Genomic DNA, 14,356 nt, shown 5'->3' with positions numbered 1-14,356 from the left:
GTCCTAATTGGAGGTTAGGCAAGGGAAAATCTAAACAAGTTAAGGTAATCGGATGTTTGGTAGGTGAGAAATCTACTTATGGAAGTGACTAGTCCTAATTAGAGGTTATGCAAGGAAAAGTCCAAACAGGTCAAGGCTGACCGGATGTTTGGTAGGTGGAAAGTTTATCTATAGAAGTGACTAGTTCTAACGGGAAGTTAGGCATAAGTAAGCCAGTAGGTTAGACCTACAGGGTAAGGCTTGGGTTACTTATTTTTTTGTATGCTGATCTTGCAGGGACCAAGAGCTGGAAGCAAGATAGAGGAAGTATAAGAGGAGTAAACAGAAGCAGCCGAACCAAATCCAGAGTCAACTCAGGTCAAACTTGAGTTGACTGGATCCGAGTGCCCATATGGTCCAGGTGCCCCTGGACCATGGATTATGTTGATTCCGCTAAAATTTTGATCTGCTTCGAGTTTGGATTAAAATAACTCCATGGACTCTAATTGCCTAGATTCCCTCCAAGCGCTTGGAGCATGGCCAATCATTTGTCCTTAACCATCTCCTTCAGATTACTAGATCACACTTTTGGGTCGCTTGGAAGCTGCTCTGGTCACTTAGACACTAAGGTTGTTTGGACCTCACTTCGGTCTCTTAGAAGTTTTTGACTTAGTTAGTCAGAACACTACTAGAAAAATATTAATAGACAACGCCCCAAAGACAACGGTTTTTAGCAAAAGCGTTGTGGTATTTCAATTTACAACGTTTTTAGTCAAAAGCGTTGTCTTTTGAAATCAAAAGACAACGTTTGTACAGAAAGCGTTGTCTATTAGCGTTTATTTTGGGTCAACCACAACACTTTACAAAAGCGTTGTCGAAAACGTTGTCTTTTAGCGGGTTTTTTGCCAAATACAACGCTTTTAAAAGTATTGTCGTTTAGTGTTGTCGTTGATGGTTTATATCCAGGGTTTTTTATCGGGCGAGTCCGCGATTTCCTTCGTACGCCTCCCTCTTCTCTCCCGCACCATTTTCGTCCCTCTCCCGCTCTCGCACCTCTAGCTCGTCTTCTCCCCCGCGCCGCATTTTCGTGCCTCTCCCGGCCCCCCCTTTCGTGCCTCTCCGCTTCTCCCGCCCCTTTCGCACCTCTAGCTCCTCTTCGCGCCGCTGTGAAGAGGCGAAGACGAAGATAGAACGGAAGCCGCATCCGGTGCTCCTCCAGGCCCGTGCTCCCCTCTAGGGCGGTGCTCCTCCAGGCCCGTGCTCCTCCACTCCGAGTTCCAAGTACGGTTTCAATCTTAATTATCTTTTTAAAAAATTAAATATCTTTTTTTGACAATCACCTAACATTTTAATTATCTCCATATAAAAAATTAGAAAGTACATAAAGTGAGAAAATATGTTTAAAATAACGAAACTAAAATAAATAAATAAATATGATGCTTACGATGCCAATATTATTATTTTTAAAGTATATATATTAAATGATAAAATTAAGGAAAATAATTTCCTTATTTGTCTTCTAAAATGTGATACAACACTATTCAATATAAAAAATAATATTTAAAATACAACAAATTATTTATATTAAAATCACCACATGTAACATCGAACGATAGAGGATCAATTGCTATTTAGACGAATCGGTGAGGAACCCTAAGCACGAAGAAGACCCTGCGCCGGATCTCCTGCGGATCGGAATATCAGAAGGAGCGAAAGCGGGAGAGCTGCCTCTCCGTTCACGGCGAGCACTCGCGCCATAGAAGACGACGAGTGGAAGCGGTAGCTGAGGTAGGAGATGGCGGAAACCTGCCCCATCTTGCTTTTTTCTTAGTTTTTTTTCGGTATTTATTTGGACTTGAGTTGCTGCCGGGATGGAAAAAGTTGAATTGTTTTTTCTTTCTTTTGGTGGGGGTGGATGGGTGGGTGGGGGATTTCTACTCTCTAACGCCACAGTTAGAGGTTCTGTTTCTACACGGGAGAAATTAGTGGGAAAAAATTATCCTGTACTGTTATCTTTTTTACTCTTCAATCTGCTTATCCATGAACGGTAAAAATTTATTTGTTTATTTATACGTCTTTTCTTCCATAATTCGTCTTCTGTCTCTAACCTACGCATGATGAAGATGTATATTTCTGGTTTGTTTATCACTGATTTTATTGGGTTTTATGTGGCTAAGTTTTTATTTCATGCGCTGTAGGAGTCTTTTTCTCTTTTGATCCCAAGTATCCTTAGTTTTTTCCCCTTATACATTAGATTTGCTTGAGTATCATGGATGTGTTACGGACACTGATTATTTGCTCTTTCCAAAATTCGATTTTGTTGGATTCAATTTTTTTTTTTTTGGTGTGGATAAGAAGATGGATCGGTACCAGAGGGTGGAGAAACCGAAGGAACAGACCCCGATCAATCAGAATGAGATCCGTATTACGACTCAAGGGAGGATGCGCAACTATATCACGTACGCCACCAGCCTGCTTCAGGTAGGCATCATTTGAAATTTATGACAAATTTGATTCTTATGGTTTTGTTTCATATTATTTGTTCATTTGTATTGTCGCTGCTCTCAATTGTTTCCTGGATAGTTTCGACAAGTTCTAGATTAGGAAGTTATTTTAACAATCTAAATTAACAACTACCTCTAATTGATTAAATTCGTATTAACTATATTACTTTTTTAATATAGAAATGAATAAAAAAATCTTACATATAATTATCCCACGTTTTCCAGAAATTATTTTAAAATATGTCCGATCATCCTAAAATAATCATAATGCACTTATGTTTCTAAGGTATTTAAAAGTGATTTTAAGGGGTAAACAATTGATCCACTACCTAACGGATTTATGGTAAGCATGCCTAGGTGGGGGTGCAAGTGTTCAACATTAAAATATTATTACAATAGGATCAATTGTATGAAATCATAAAAATAATAAGAGAGATTTAAATGGATTCAAAGCAATAGCGTAAATATTGCAAGGTGGTTAAGAGAATAAGTTAAAAAACAAAGGATTAAAAAATGATGATGAAAATGATAGGGGACCTTGTTGGAAGGAGAATGATCTTATCGAAAATAGTGGTACAAGAGGAATAAAATATTTTATGGATGAGAATAAATGCTGAAAATTTTAAGAATATATGAAACAAAAAATAAAAGATGGAGGACAAATCTAGAGAAGAAAATTTGGACAGAGAATAGCCAACAAATTGATAGAAAATGAGCAATGTTGGGTGAAGATTGAGTCACAACCTCCATGGAAATAATAAGTTCAGGTCAAGTGAGACATTGGGTGGTATATTAGATGTATGAATATCTTTTATTAACAAATGAGATCCAAACTTAAAAAACAAAATTGTTTTTTTTTTACCCCAAACCTGCATGGAGTGCCTGTGAAATATCTGAGTTGCTTTTTAAAATGCTTGCTTAGTGGCCTCTGGCAAAAAGTGCCTAGACCACTTTCTAAAATCATGTACATTTCGTATAATATCCCAATTTGGATTGCTACAATAGTAAATCAGCCACTTTTAAAACAATCAAATGGACCCTAGTTGATATGCAGGGGGTGGATTTCTTGAATTTTTCATTAATATTCATTTGGGAAATCTGATGTGCTAAATGGGACAGCAAATCTTTATGGATTTAACAATTTTCAGATATCTCAGTGCATTACCCAGTGTCCTGGGAGTAAATGATGAGATGCTGCTCTTTTTATTGCTGAATATGGCTAAATATAAAATATTCTATCTCAAGTTATGCTAGCATTGTGCACATTTTTCTTTTGTAGTCACTATTGGCCTATGACCATTTGATTACCTTGGTTTATGCAAGAAAAATCAACATATGTCACTGTCATGGGCACTAGGTGTCAGTTTTTCTTATTAATTATAGATTTAAATGTGGGAGATTCATAAACTACTGCTGTGCTAGAAAGACCATATACTTAATTCCCAAGCATCACTAATTTGGTTGAATTGTCATTCTACACAAACTAGCATTCTATTATGTTCATATATTAGTCTTGCTAAGGTTTTTCAGTTTGGTATTTGGTGTCTTAATTCATGTCTCATACTTTGTTTCTAAAGGCAAAAGGTTCGAATGAGATTGTTTTGAAGGCAATGGGGCGGGCTATTAATAAGACTATTACGATTGTAGAACTGATCAAGGTATTCTATTTTGGTTCCACTGATATTTGTATTGTTTTTCTCAATAAGTTCTTTAGATTTCTCATACCTTCAGTTTGATAGATTAAACTAAATGAAAGTTCTTCAACTTATTGGATTTTATCTATGGTGGTGATACAGAGAAGAATAGTTGGTCTTTATCAAAATATGACTATTGGTTCTACTGACATAACTGATACATGGGAACCGTTAGAGGAAGGCCTCTACCGTAAGAAGCTATTTTTCTCTTTTGAATTCTAAAATTAGAGAATTTGGTGTGGAGTTGGTCTATTAAAGTTGCACAGTTGAATATCTTCTACAAAATTTTAAGTTTGAATATTAATAATTTCCCTAGTTACTGACACCAGTTATGATTTTCAGGCTTGAGACTACTAGACATGTGTCAGTAATTACCATAACTTTGTCAAAGAAGGAACTGGATACATCTGCGGCTGGATAATTCTGCTGTTTGTGTATAATTCTGCTGTTTGTGATTAATTCTGCTGCTGCTGTTTATGAGTAGGTATGGAATGCTGATCTCCATAGTTCATTGTGTATAAATCTGCTGTTGTTGTGCCCATATTTCTGCTGCTGATACTTGGTGATGCTAATGTTGTGTCCATACTTGGTGATGCACTTGCTGCTAAATCTGCTGCTGTTGTGCCCATATTTCTGCTGCTGATACATGGTGCTGCTAATGTTGTGATGATATTCTGTTGCTGTTGGAGGATATTCTGAGGATATTCTGTTGTGATGATATTTCTACTGCTGTTGTGATGATATTTCTGCTGCTGTTGCCTTGAAACCTTTGTTATGGACCTGCTCCTGTTATGGAGCTTATATGTTGGAAGTTGTAAATTGAATTTGTGTTATGAACTTGTATAAGTTGTATGTTATCGACCTGCTGTATGTTATGAACCTGCTGTAAGAATGGTTTTTGTGTGAATATAAGTTGTATGTTTTGTACCTCTGATTGAGTAAATTTTGTAGCCAATAGTTTTGTATTTACAAAATATATTAATTCTTATTTACTGCTAAAAAAATCAAAAGACAACGCTTTTAAAAACGTTGCAAAAACCCAAGCAATTTGTAAAACAATTACAACGCTTTTTAACCGTTGCAAAATGTGTTGTCATACCTATTAAAAACAACGTTTTTAAAGCGTCGCAAAAAACGTTGTAATATTTACAACGCTTTTTCTGCGTTGCGAAGGTGTTGTCGATGTTAACAAAGACAACGCTTAAAAAGCGTTGTCGTTGAGGGACCCCTTTTACAACAGGGCCTCTTACAACGCTTTTTACCCCACAAAGACAACGCGTTTTTCGCGTTGTCTATTAACATTTTTCTAGTAGTGACTATACCCTTAGCCTACCAAGCTTGTCTTAGGTGAGATCCCATCTAGAAGCAAGAAAACTCTCATTATGATAAACTCAAAGGCTCCCTACTATATGCAATGAAAAACCTAACTAAAGAAATAAAAAGATTAGTAAGAGCTTATGATGGAAGATGAAACCTTCAATTGTGTCCAAGCTCTTAATGAAACATAGGAAATGGAATGGTGAATGGATAATTTTGAGTGCCCAAAATCTCGGCAAAAGCTTTTACATTTAGTACTCCAATGTTCAATTACAATGATGATTTAGACGCCTCTCATCTATTGGAATTTTGGTTCAATCGAATGATCATACAAATATGAATGTTGGACTCTATTAGTTGAATGAAACAACTGATCTAGTTGACTATGTATATTTTTATCAATTGGTTACCCTTTCACTCATTTGTCACTTGAAAAAGAGTTGATTAGAAAATGCTTATCAATTGACTGACTTGCCTCTAGTCGACTAGAAATTCAATCCTATCTAGTTGATAGACATTATCTGCATAACTCCTTACATTTTGTCACAAGATTGCATATACTTTGTGATCTAAGTCAATTGACAAACATCACTACGGCACATCCAAGTTGCAAGACTTCATATATCACACACAAGCTCTAATTAAGTAGTCAAATATCTGCTTAAGCAATCAACAACTTATTACATTATATATAGACCCAAGGCAATAACCTAAAATCACATCAATGTAAAAGCAATACATGAAGCTCTTCACTAAAACAACATGGAACCACAAGGATGAAACCACTATTCGATATCTCAACTCTTATAAAAAATTTTGTACCTTTTATTACCAAAATTGACTATATATCCTATTTCAATAACTCAACATCATGGCGCGCGGTACAAAATTTATCTGTACTTTGTGAAAGAATAGTGGGACAAGGTCGATAATGGAAAATTTAAGTAGAAATTTTCAATAATGCTTTGCACTATTTCCCTTTCAATAATTAAGAAGGAACATAATACATTCATTATATACTGGTGATTTTACATAGTCATATATATATATATATATACGAACGGACGGTCCCATACGTTGTGGACTAAATTTCATCATTTGCCTTGTAATTTTCTCACTGGGACTCACGTGGGACACTGCCTTCACGAGACTGCATGTCCTCTCTGCAATTTGCATCGGATTCTCCATGCAACGGTGGTGTTCGACTTGCCTCACACGTACTGATCGTCCGGCCCAGTGGACCAACGCTTCCTTTGTCTCATAGCAACTTCAGATAGACATCTCATTTCTCTTTCAATGATGAACACAGCCAAATATTACGCACACTTCAATAATTGATCAGGTTTTTGCTTGAAAAAATTATAATAATAAAGGAAAGTTAAGCCATGCTAAGCCGCCCCTCCATGCCTTGGCCTATAGCTACTGCAGACATAAAACCCTAATTTCACACTAAGGAATATATTCTGGGCCCCGTGTCAGATTCCTGCCCACTGTTCTCCATGTGAACCTCCTAGTGCATGTTACTGCAACCTCCATAGTAAAAGTTAATATCCAATTTGAGTAAAAATTCCACTGCGCGCGTCAGCTACGCGGCATTTTCCGGCGAACCGCGCGCGGCCGCGCCACCTGCCGGCCGGGCCTCTGCGAGATTCCGACGACAAGAAGGCGCAGGACAAGCAGAAGAGTCAAAGGTGGGCCCCATGCTGATAATCAGTATAGTTTAAGCGAGGGTGAGAAAGGAAGGTTTGTGACCAAACATTCTTCTCGTGAAAAAATAAAAAGTGGCCATGGAGGAGGAAGGAAAAGAAGCAGTACGCTTTTCATGGAGTCGTCAGTTTGTCACGCTCCCATGCACGGACGCACGTGAACGCGCCCCCTCCCCCCTCAGTGTGGTCACCGGCCCTGCGCCACCGGCTGCGAGGGCCATGCAAACAACAAAACGTATAGCACGGCGTGGCAATGGATCATTCCGTTGAATCAAAGTCTTGATAATTAATCTTAATTCGAACAGTTAATTAGGAGGAGTCTTGCACATATTACACGTCGACGATAACGTGCAGTTGATTGATTGATTATTGGAGCTGCCTACCTCGATCTAGTGCATATGCTGAAAAATTCTCATGGGTTGTTGTTCCTCCTCGAGAAAGCCGACTTCATCTCCGATTCTAAGACGCTTAAGTTGGCGACGCCGAGGAAGTCCCTCGTGAGCCCGTTGTCCGCCGGCGGAGTTCCCGCGCCGACGACGTGGTGCAGCTTGGTGGCGCCGTCGTCCAGGTTATTGGCGAACGCCCCACCGCCGCCGCCTAGAGAATTCATTAGGGTTTGGAAGCTCCTCTCGTTGTCCACCAATTGAGCCCTCGGGGTGGTCTCTGAATGGTACGCGCCGACAAAGCCGGAGAGCAGGGAGCTGCGGCTGTTCGACGCCGCGGCGCCCATTTGCGCAGCCTTCTGAAGCAGTGCGGTGGCGGACATCTGTGGCGGTGCAGGTGGGGCCGCGGTGGATTCGGTTGGATCGGCCACGAGTAGTGACGGGACGTTATTTTTGATGTTGATGCTGGGGAAAAGACCACTGCCGCTGGATCTCGAATTGGGAAATTGATCGGAAGGGAGGAGCAAGTTGGTACCGGCGCCGGTGGTCCCAGCGTTGTTGGAGAAGAAGCTGAGGTTGTAAAAATTTCCTGTCGAGGAAGCGCCGGCCGTAGTATTGTTCTGCATGTCTTGAATCAAGCTATTAAAGTCGTGCCCCGAGCCGGATCCAGCGAGATAGGATTGTGGCGGCCGGAACAAGGAAGAGGTACTACTCAACTGGCCGAACTGTGGAGGATTCGCCGGAGGAATAAGGTCCAAATTGATTCCGCCTCCGATGCCGGCGTTGCTGCCGTATAACTGTCCACCGCCGCCGACTCCGGCGGAAGCAATACCATTGGGAAGCCTGGACGTCGATTCTTGAGCGAGTGCGTCGCAGAAGGCTCTGTGAGTGATGAAGCTATCGCGCCTGCATTGAATACTCTTTGATTTCATGAACAAGAAAAGAGGAAACTCCCAGAAATGCAAGAATAAATCCATCTAAATCTACGCACGATCCAAACTTAAACTGCAAATCCAGCTCACGAACAAGTGGACGCACGCCGATGCCATACCAAAATCATGAAAGAATTAATTAAACTGAATAAGCTTCGAAAGACCGATCAGCTCGAGCAATTTACGAGCAATGATTCAGATTATTGATTGGGGGACAAGGATAACGTGCGGTCAAATCCAAGCGGTAGAGCAAAAGATTTTACTTGTCGACAGAGGTCAGAGGCGGCAGTGTTGCTCCCAAACGAGCGATGCAGTCGCCCACATCTCTCCAAACCACAACCCAACAAATTGACCTAGCGTTACTTCGATATCACCACGTGAATCGAGGGGGGGAGAGATAGAGATGAGGGGTGAGTGAGTGAGACTGTGAGAGGAGTTGGGCGTCTGTTCCGAGGGATTGATACGGCCGCGCAAGGATGCGTCCTCTTTTCTTTTGAAATCTCAATGACCATGGCGACCGTAGTCCAGTTCAATTCCCATTCACGAGGGTGCAGTAGCAGTTTCTCTTCCCCTCCCCGTGCTGTGCATCTAATCAATTATGTCAATCCTCTAACCCTAACCCTAAATAACGAAACGGAATATAGAAACCTTTTTTTTTTCTTGCGTGTGAGTTAGTGCAGATGAATGGTTAAGCTGGAGACTAGACCTGGAAAAGAGAGTGCCGCAGTCGCAGCGGTACTCGCGGGTGCCGCAGGTCTTGGAGTGGGCCTTCCAGTCGGACTGGACGGCGTACTTCTTGGAGCACTTGTCGCACTTCCACTTCTTCTCGCCGTGCTTGCGACAGTAGTGCTTCTTGATGCCGGTAAGGTCGCCGAGGGCGCGGGAGGGGTCGTGATGGACGCAGGAAGGCTCGGGGCAGAGATACACCCGACGCCGCGCCTCCTTGGGGTTCTTCTGCTTCAGCTTCCACGGCAGGTTGTGGCCCCGCCGGTGCAGCTGCAGGTTCTGCTCCCGCTGGAACCCCTTGTTGCACACCTCGCAGATGAACCGGTTCGTCGCCATCAGCGTCTTCGGCGACAGCGCGATTACCTCAGCGTCCGGATCTAATTCAATTACCATCCTCCATCACCGTCATCATCTCCATCAAATCACTAATCAAAAGAAAACAAAATTAAACGAGCAGCCATATCGATTACTTGGATTTCCTGGCTGATTTCTTTTCTTCTTGGGAGGAGCAAAAGCAGGAGCTGCGCCAGGCGGAGCAGCGGCGGTCGTCGACTGTTGCTTGCTGAGCTCATGCTCGTCTTCGTCTCTAATTCCAAAGAAAGGTACCGACGAAGAAGCCGCTGCCATGGGCTTGGACGGAAGCAGGAAAACAACACCAAACTTTTCTCCCTATTTCCTACCTCTCTTTTGGTTTCTTCTCCCGGCCGGGTGGAATATTAATTGCGTCCGCCTCCTTCCGAATCGCCTATTTAATCAACAAGAGGATAAAGACGAGAAAGCTAAGCAAAGGGAGGAAAAAGAGAAAGATCTTCAAATCTAAGTACGCAGGCTCATACGATACGAATTCTACTCCTGCTACAGAACAAATTAAGAAGAGGGATGGATCCAAACAAACTGTTGCACTCAAGCGACAAGTAGTATAAAGATGGAGAAGACAACAAGAGAGGTAGTCTCTCTGAACTTTTGCCTGGCCATGCTCTTCTTTAATTTGCACCACAAGAGATCGATTGGAAGAAGATAAGAAGAAGAGGGATGTGAGATCATGAGGATGATAAGGAAGCTAAGGGCTAGGAGGAGGAGGAAGAAGAAGAAGAAGAAGAAGAATAAGAGGAGAATGTGGTGCAGTGGTTGATGAGGTGAGGTGAGGTGAGGTGAGATGAGATGGGATGTTGAGGGCTATGAGAGGGAGGGGGGTCGTAGTCGAGGGTGTCGCCATTGTGGGGCCCCCGGGCCCGGGAGGGGGAGGGGGAGGAGGAGGTGGGATTGCAGCTTGCTGCATTGCATCGTTGCCATCTGCTTCGGCTGGTTTGGTGTCAATTCCCAACCCTTCTGCGCCACGACAAAACAAGCCAGCCTCTCATTCCCAAGTCCCAACCTCCCACACTTTCCTTTTTCCCCTCGCACCCCTTTTTTCTATGAATTTGATTAACCTCCCCATGTTTCTAAGTTTATAAAATAATCGCTACTAGCTTTCAACGATGACGATAACAACAACAACAACAATAACAAAATCACTACTAATTGTGCATGTATGTATGAACAAAACTCAAGCGAAGCTTTCCTTCTACCGTGATCGAGATGGCGAAGGGTTTCTTCACCACATGTACATGAAACTTATGGAAATTAAAGCTTAAAACAAGCATGATATATAAGAAGGTTTAATTAGTAAACATGGATGTATTAGTTTAGTAGCTGTATATGAACTAACTAATCTTGTAAACTTGCATACGATATGTAAGTATAATAAAGGACATGAACTTTTCGGCAAATTGTAGACTATATTTAGGTTTATTGATTAGTTTAGTAGATGCATGTGCATTAGTTCGATGGGTGGGGGTGGGGAGAGGTGTGAATAATGAAAACTTTTATTTTGAGTTATTGCATGTGAACTATAATATGAAACGAAAATAGGAAAACAAATTAAGTACAAGGTGAAAATTCAAATGAAAAGCTTCTAATGGGGTTATAAATACAAGGTTAAAATGTGACCTAATGGCTAAATAGTTATCTAAAGTTTCACCAAAACAATTATATATACTTTCATTGCTTAATGACACATTGACTAATAACTATTTGGAGACACCTTTTGTAACTGGTTATTAGTGTCTTGGATAACTATTCAGTGGTAGTAAAGGTTGTAAACATAAATAGTTCAAAATTTTGCTGAACTAATTGGTGACGTGCTCAAGATTAGTATTTAAAAAGTAATCTAAAATTAAGTGAATTACAAGATATACTATGGATTTATCTTTAAAGCAAATTATTGACAATTTAGATTTTTAAATTTATAAATATTTAATAAACATGACCATATATAATATATCATAAAAGAAGGGTGGTTGAATGGAAGAAAGTGACAGGTATTTTTATGATCATAAGACATCTGTAAAGCTTAAAAGAAATTTTATTAAATGACAATTAGACATGTTATGTTATATGAAATTGAATATTGAGATATGAAGTAAATGTTGGTGATTTCCATAAAATGAAAAAGAATGGAAGGAACAAGGAAGCAGAACAGTTATGTTGTTTAGTTGTGTCTCTTCATGTTAGTGTCTTTTGATATTTGAATGAAAAGTTATGATCCAAAAGACATGTCCTTTCATCGTCAATGATTCAAACACTATAAAATATCATTCTACACAAACAATCAAGTATCATCTTCGTAACAAAAATCTTTCCCCTCAAAATTATTTACTTTTAAAGTATTATTTGTATATTGTTATGTTGCAGTAACAATATACAAATATTCAATTGTCGAGCTTGAATAAATCTAAAGTATTTAGGATTGTTTTCAAGCGTGCACTTTGGAAACAACATCATTAAAGAATCCATTATATCCTAGAGGAACATTTGGTTAGTCCAAGTGTATCACTGTGGTGGGAGCAAATAGTTTCTTCAGGAAAGCGAGTGTATGTGCTTTGGATTTGTTCTTTAATTTATTGAAGGATATATGAAGTTCCTCGATGTCGATAATTCCCTGACAAGAGTAAATTGAAGAAGCAAAATCCTGTAATAATTGATAGCAACAATAATTGTTCCTTGACAGAAGCAGATTCAACCAAAATTTTCAACCAACAATCTTAAGAAATTATTTATGGCTTCTTGAGGAAATTTGCTTCGTAAATTTACTACGGATTTTGTCAAGTTGGAAAGGTTCGATGAAGAAAACTTTTGGTGATGATAAAAGAAATTGTATTTCCTACTCACTTTGCTAAATGTGGTATATGTTCTTACCACATCGAAATCGGCTGAAAAAGAAAATAAAACTGTGGCAAAAACAAAGGCAAGACAAAAATGGGATCAAGACAACTATATGTGCAAGGGGCATATTTGCAATGCAATGCCCGATATTTTGTTTAATCAATACTACAACAAGGAAACTGCAAAGGAAATCTGAGACTCACATGAAGCTAAGTATCAATCTGAAGATGCTACAAGAAAGAAATTTTTTATTTTTAAAATTTTCTAATATCTCATGGTTGACACTAGAAAAATTATTGAGCAATTTCATGAAATCATACACATTTATATTCGATTTGTACAACATAGAATGCATATGGATGAATCTATTGTTGTGTCTTTGGCATTTGCCAAACTTTTTAATTCATTGAAAGTATTAAATTAACAAGCATAAAGGGAGGATTTGTCTTTAGAAGAATTAGCTAGCCATCTTCATATTGAGGAAGACTTTTGTACTAACAATTCGGAGGAACAATCCTCTAAGGTGCTTATGGTGGAGGAAGTCAAAAATTTGAGGAACAATAATAATGGTATCTCATTTAAAAATAAAAAAAGAAAAGTTGATGACAAAAAATACTCCAGAAACCAAAAGATAAAAGGCAACTATCATTATTGTGGAAAACCAAGACATTACAAAAGATAATGTTGTATCCTAAAAAAACAAAATCAGGTAGGAAGATCTGAGTTTGTGGCTATGTTCATAGAGGCATGTTTGGTTGAGGATTTCCAAGATTAGTGGATTGATACCAGTGCTACAAAGCACATTTGTATCAATCGAAACTAATTTTCTACCTATTCACTGGTAAAAGAAGAGATAATTATCTATTGAAACTAATTTTCTACCTATTCACTAGTAAAAGAAGAGATAATTATCTATCGAAACTAATTCTCTACCTATTCACTAGTAAAAGAAGAGATAATTATCTACATGGGGAACTACTCTATGACAACCTGATAATTGAATTTGGGGCATGCCAATTTAGAGTTATATCTTGGTGTTTTGATCTTCTTTTTGTATCCTAAATTATGTTTCTAGTATATTTGAGGTCTTCATCTTAATTTCTATTGATTTGAGATAATTCATGATTATTAATTTATTTTATTTGATTTTGTAAAAAATTAGGATGAGGATAATGTTAGCAGTTTTTGTAACCGCTCACCACCTTGCCCACGGAGCACACGTTGTACGCTCCGTGGAGGAAGCCTCCTCTCCCTATTAAAGGGAGAGGAAAGCCCTGCTGTGTGGGTTCGAGAGTTCATACCGTGTATGCGTCCAAGTTGAGAGAAGCAAAGGGCTGCCGGAGAAGATCTGCGAACACCCAAATATCCAGAGGATTTGGTTTGTGGGAATTGAGAAACCTTCCTCGTGAACTTTTCTCCGACGCAAGCTTCCCAGACGAGCAGTCCCAGTTCACCGGAAAAGAAGCACGCTACAACAGGTATTGTTCTACAATGGTATCAGAGCTTTTGCTGTAGTATTTTACCTATTTTTTTCCCTAAATCAGAACGATTCTCTGTTCTGGCCGACCGTTGCTCGTCTCTGGTTTGTCCAGCGACGATTCAACAGTTTTTTTCTGCCTGTTTCTGTTCTTGGTCGGAGTTGTGTACTCGCGGTAGTGCTATCTGCAGCCAGTAAATTGTTCCCTTGACTCCGGCGAGGCTGGCGCAGAGCCGGCGGCTGGCGTCATGGGGAAGCCATGCTTGAGTGTTGGCTTCGTTTTCTGGCAGCAGGCAGATGCTAGTCCTGGGCACCGGCGAGGTCACTGCCGGCGAGGCCGCACCGGTGGCGAAGCTGGTGCCTGTGAAGCCACGTTGGCAGCAAGGCCGACGGTACTGGCGGCAAGAAGAGTTTTAGGGCACGGGAAAAAAAAA

General features: G+C 40.0%; 2 protein-coding genes across 4 annotated transcripts; one reads left to right on the top strand and one right to left on the bottom strand.

Annotated features, from left to right (window-relative positions):
- Nucleotides 1-1,710: 1,710 nt before the first annotated feature.
- LOC141812256 (uncharacterized) lies at nucleotides 1,711-4,619 on the top strand. Its single transcript, XM_074700312.1, has 5 exons — nucleotides 1,711-1,767; nucleotides 2,338-2,460; nucleotides 4,061-4,141; nucleotides 4,280-4,367; nucleotides 4,520-4,619. The coding sequence occupies exons 2-5, from the start codon at nucleotides 2,338-2,340 to the stop codon at nucleotides 4,546-4,548; spliced, it is 321 nt and encodes a 106-aa protein (XP_074556413.1). The 5' UTR covers nucleotides 1,711-1,767; the 3' UTR covers nucleotides 4,549-4,619.
- Nucleotides 4,620-7,461: 2,842 nt separating this feature from the next.
- LOC141812208 (protein indeterminate-domain 4, chloroplastic-like) lies at nucleotides 7,462-10,368 on the bottom strand. Of its 3 annotated transcripts, none has more exons than XM_074700252.1 (4): nucleotides 10,078-10,368; nucleotides 9,712-9,986; nucleotides 9,222-9,618; nucleotides 7,462-8,489 (listed from the first exon to the last, which is right to left on the bottom strand). In XM_074700252.1, the coding sequence occupies exons 2-4, from the start codon at nucleotides 9,866-9,868 to the stop codon at nucleotides 7,613-7,615; spliced, it is 1,431 nt and encodes a 476-aa protein (XP_074556353.1). In that variant the 5' UTR covers nucleotides 9,869-9,986; nucleotides 10,078-10,368; the 3' UTR covers nucleotides 7,462-7,612. The 3 variants fall into 3 exon arrangements, with proteins under 3 accessions (XP_074556353.1, XP_074556354.1, XP_074556352.1); XM_074700253.1 differs by having other exon boundaries at nucleotides 10,137-10,368; XM_074700251.1 differs by having other exon boundaries at nucleotides 9,712-10,368.
- Nucleotides 10,369-14,356: the final 3,988 nt, after the last annotated feature.

This window comes from Curcuma longa, chromosome 18 (assembly GCF_044706935.1).
Source record: "Curcuma longa cultivar G26 ecotype Majalengka, Jawa Barat chromosome 18, ITB_CL_G26_1.1, whole genome shotgun sequence".
NCBI classification, from domain to species: domain Eukaryota; kingdom Viridiplantae; phylum Streptophyta; class Magnoliopsida; order Zingiberales; family Zingiberaceae; genus Curcuma; species Curcuma longa.
This window is presented reverse-complemented; position numbering and strand designations above follow the sequence as displayed.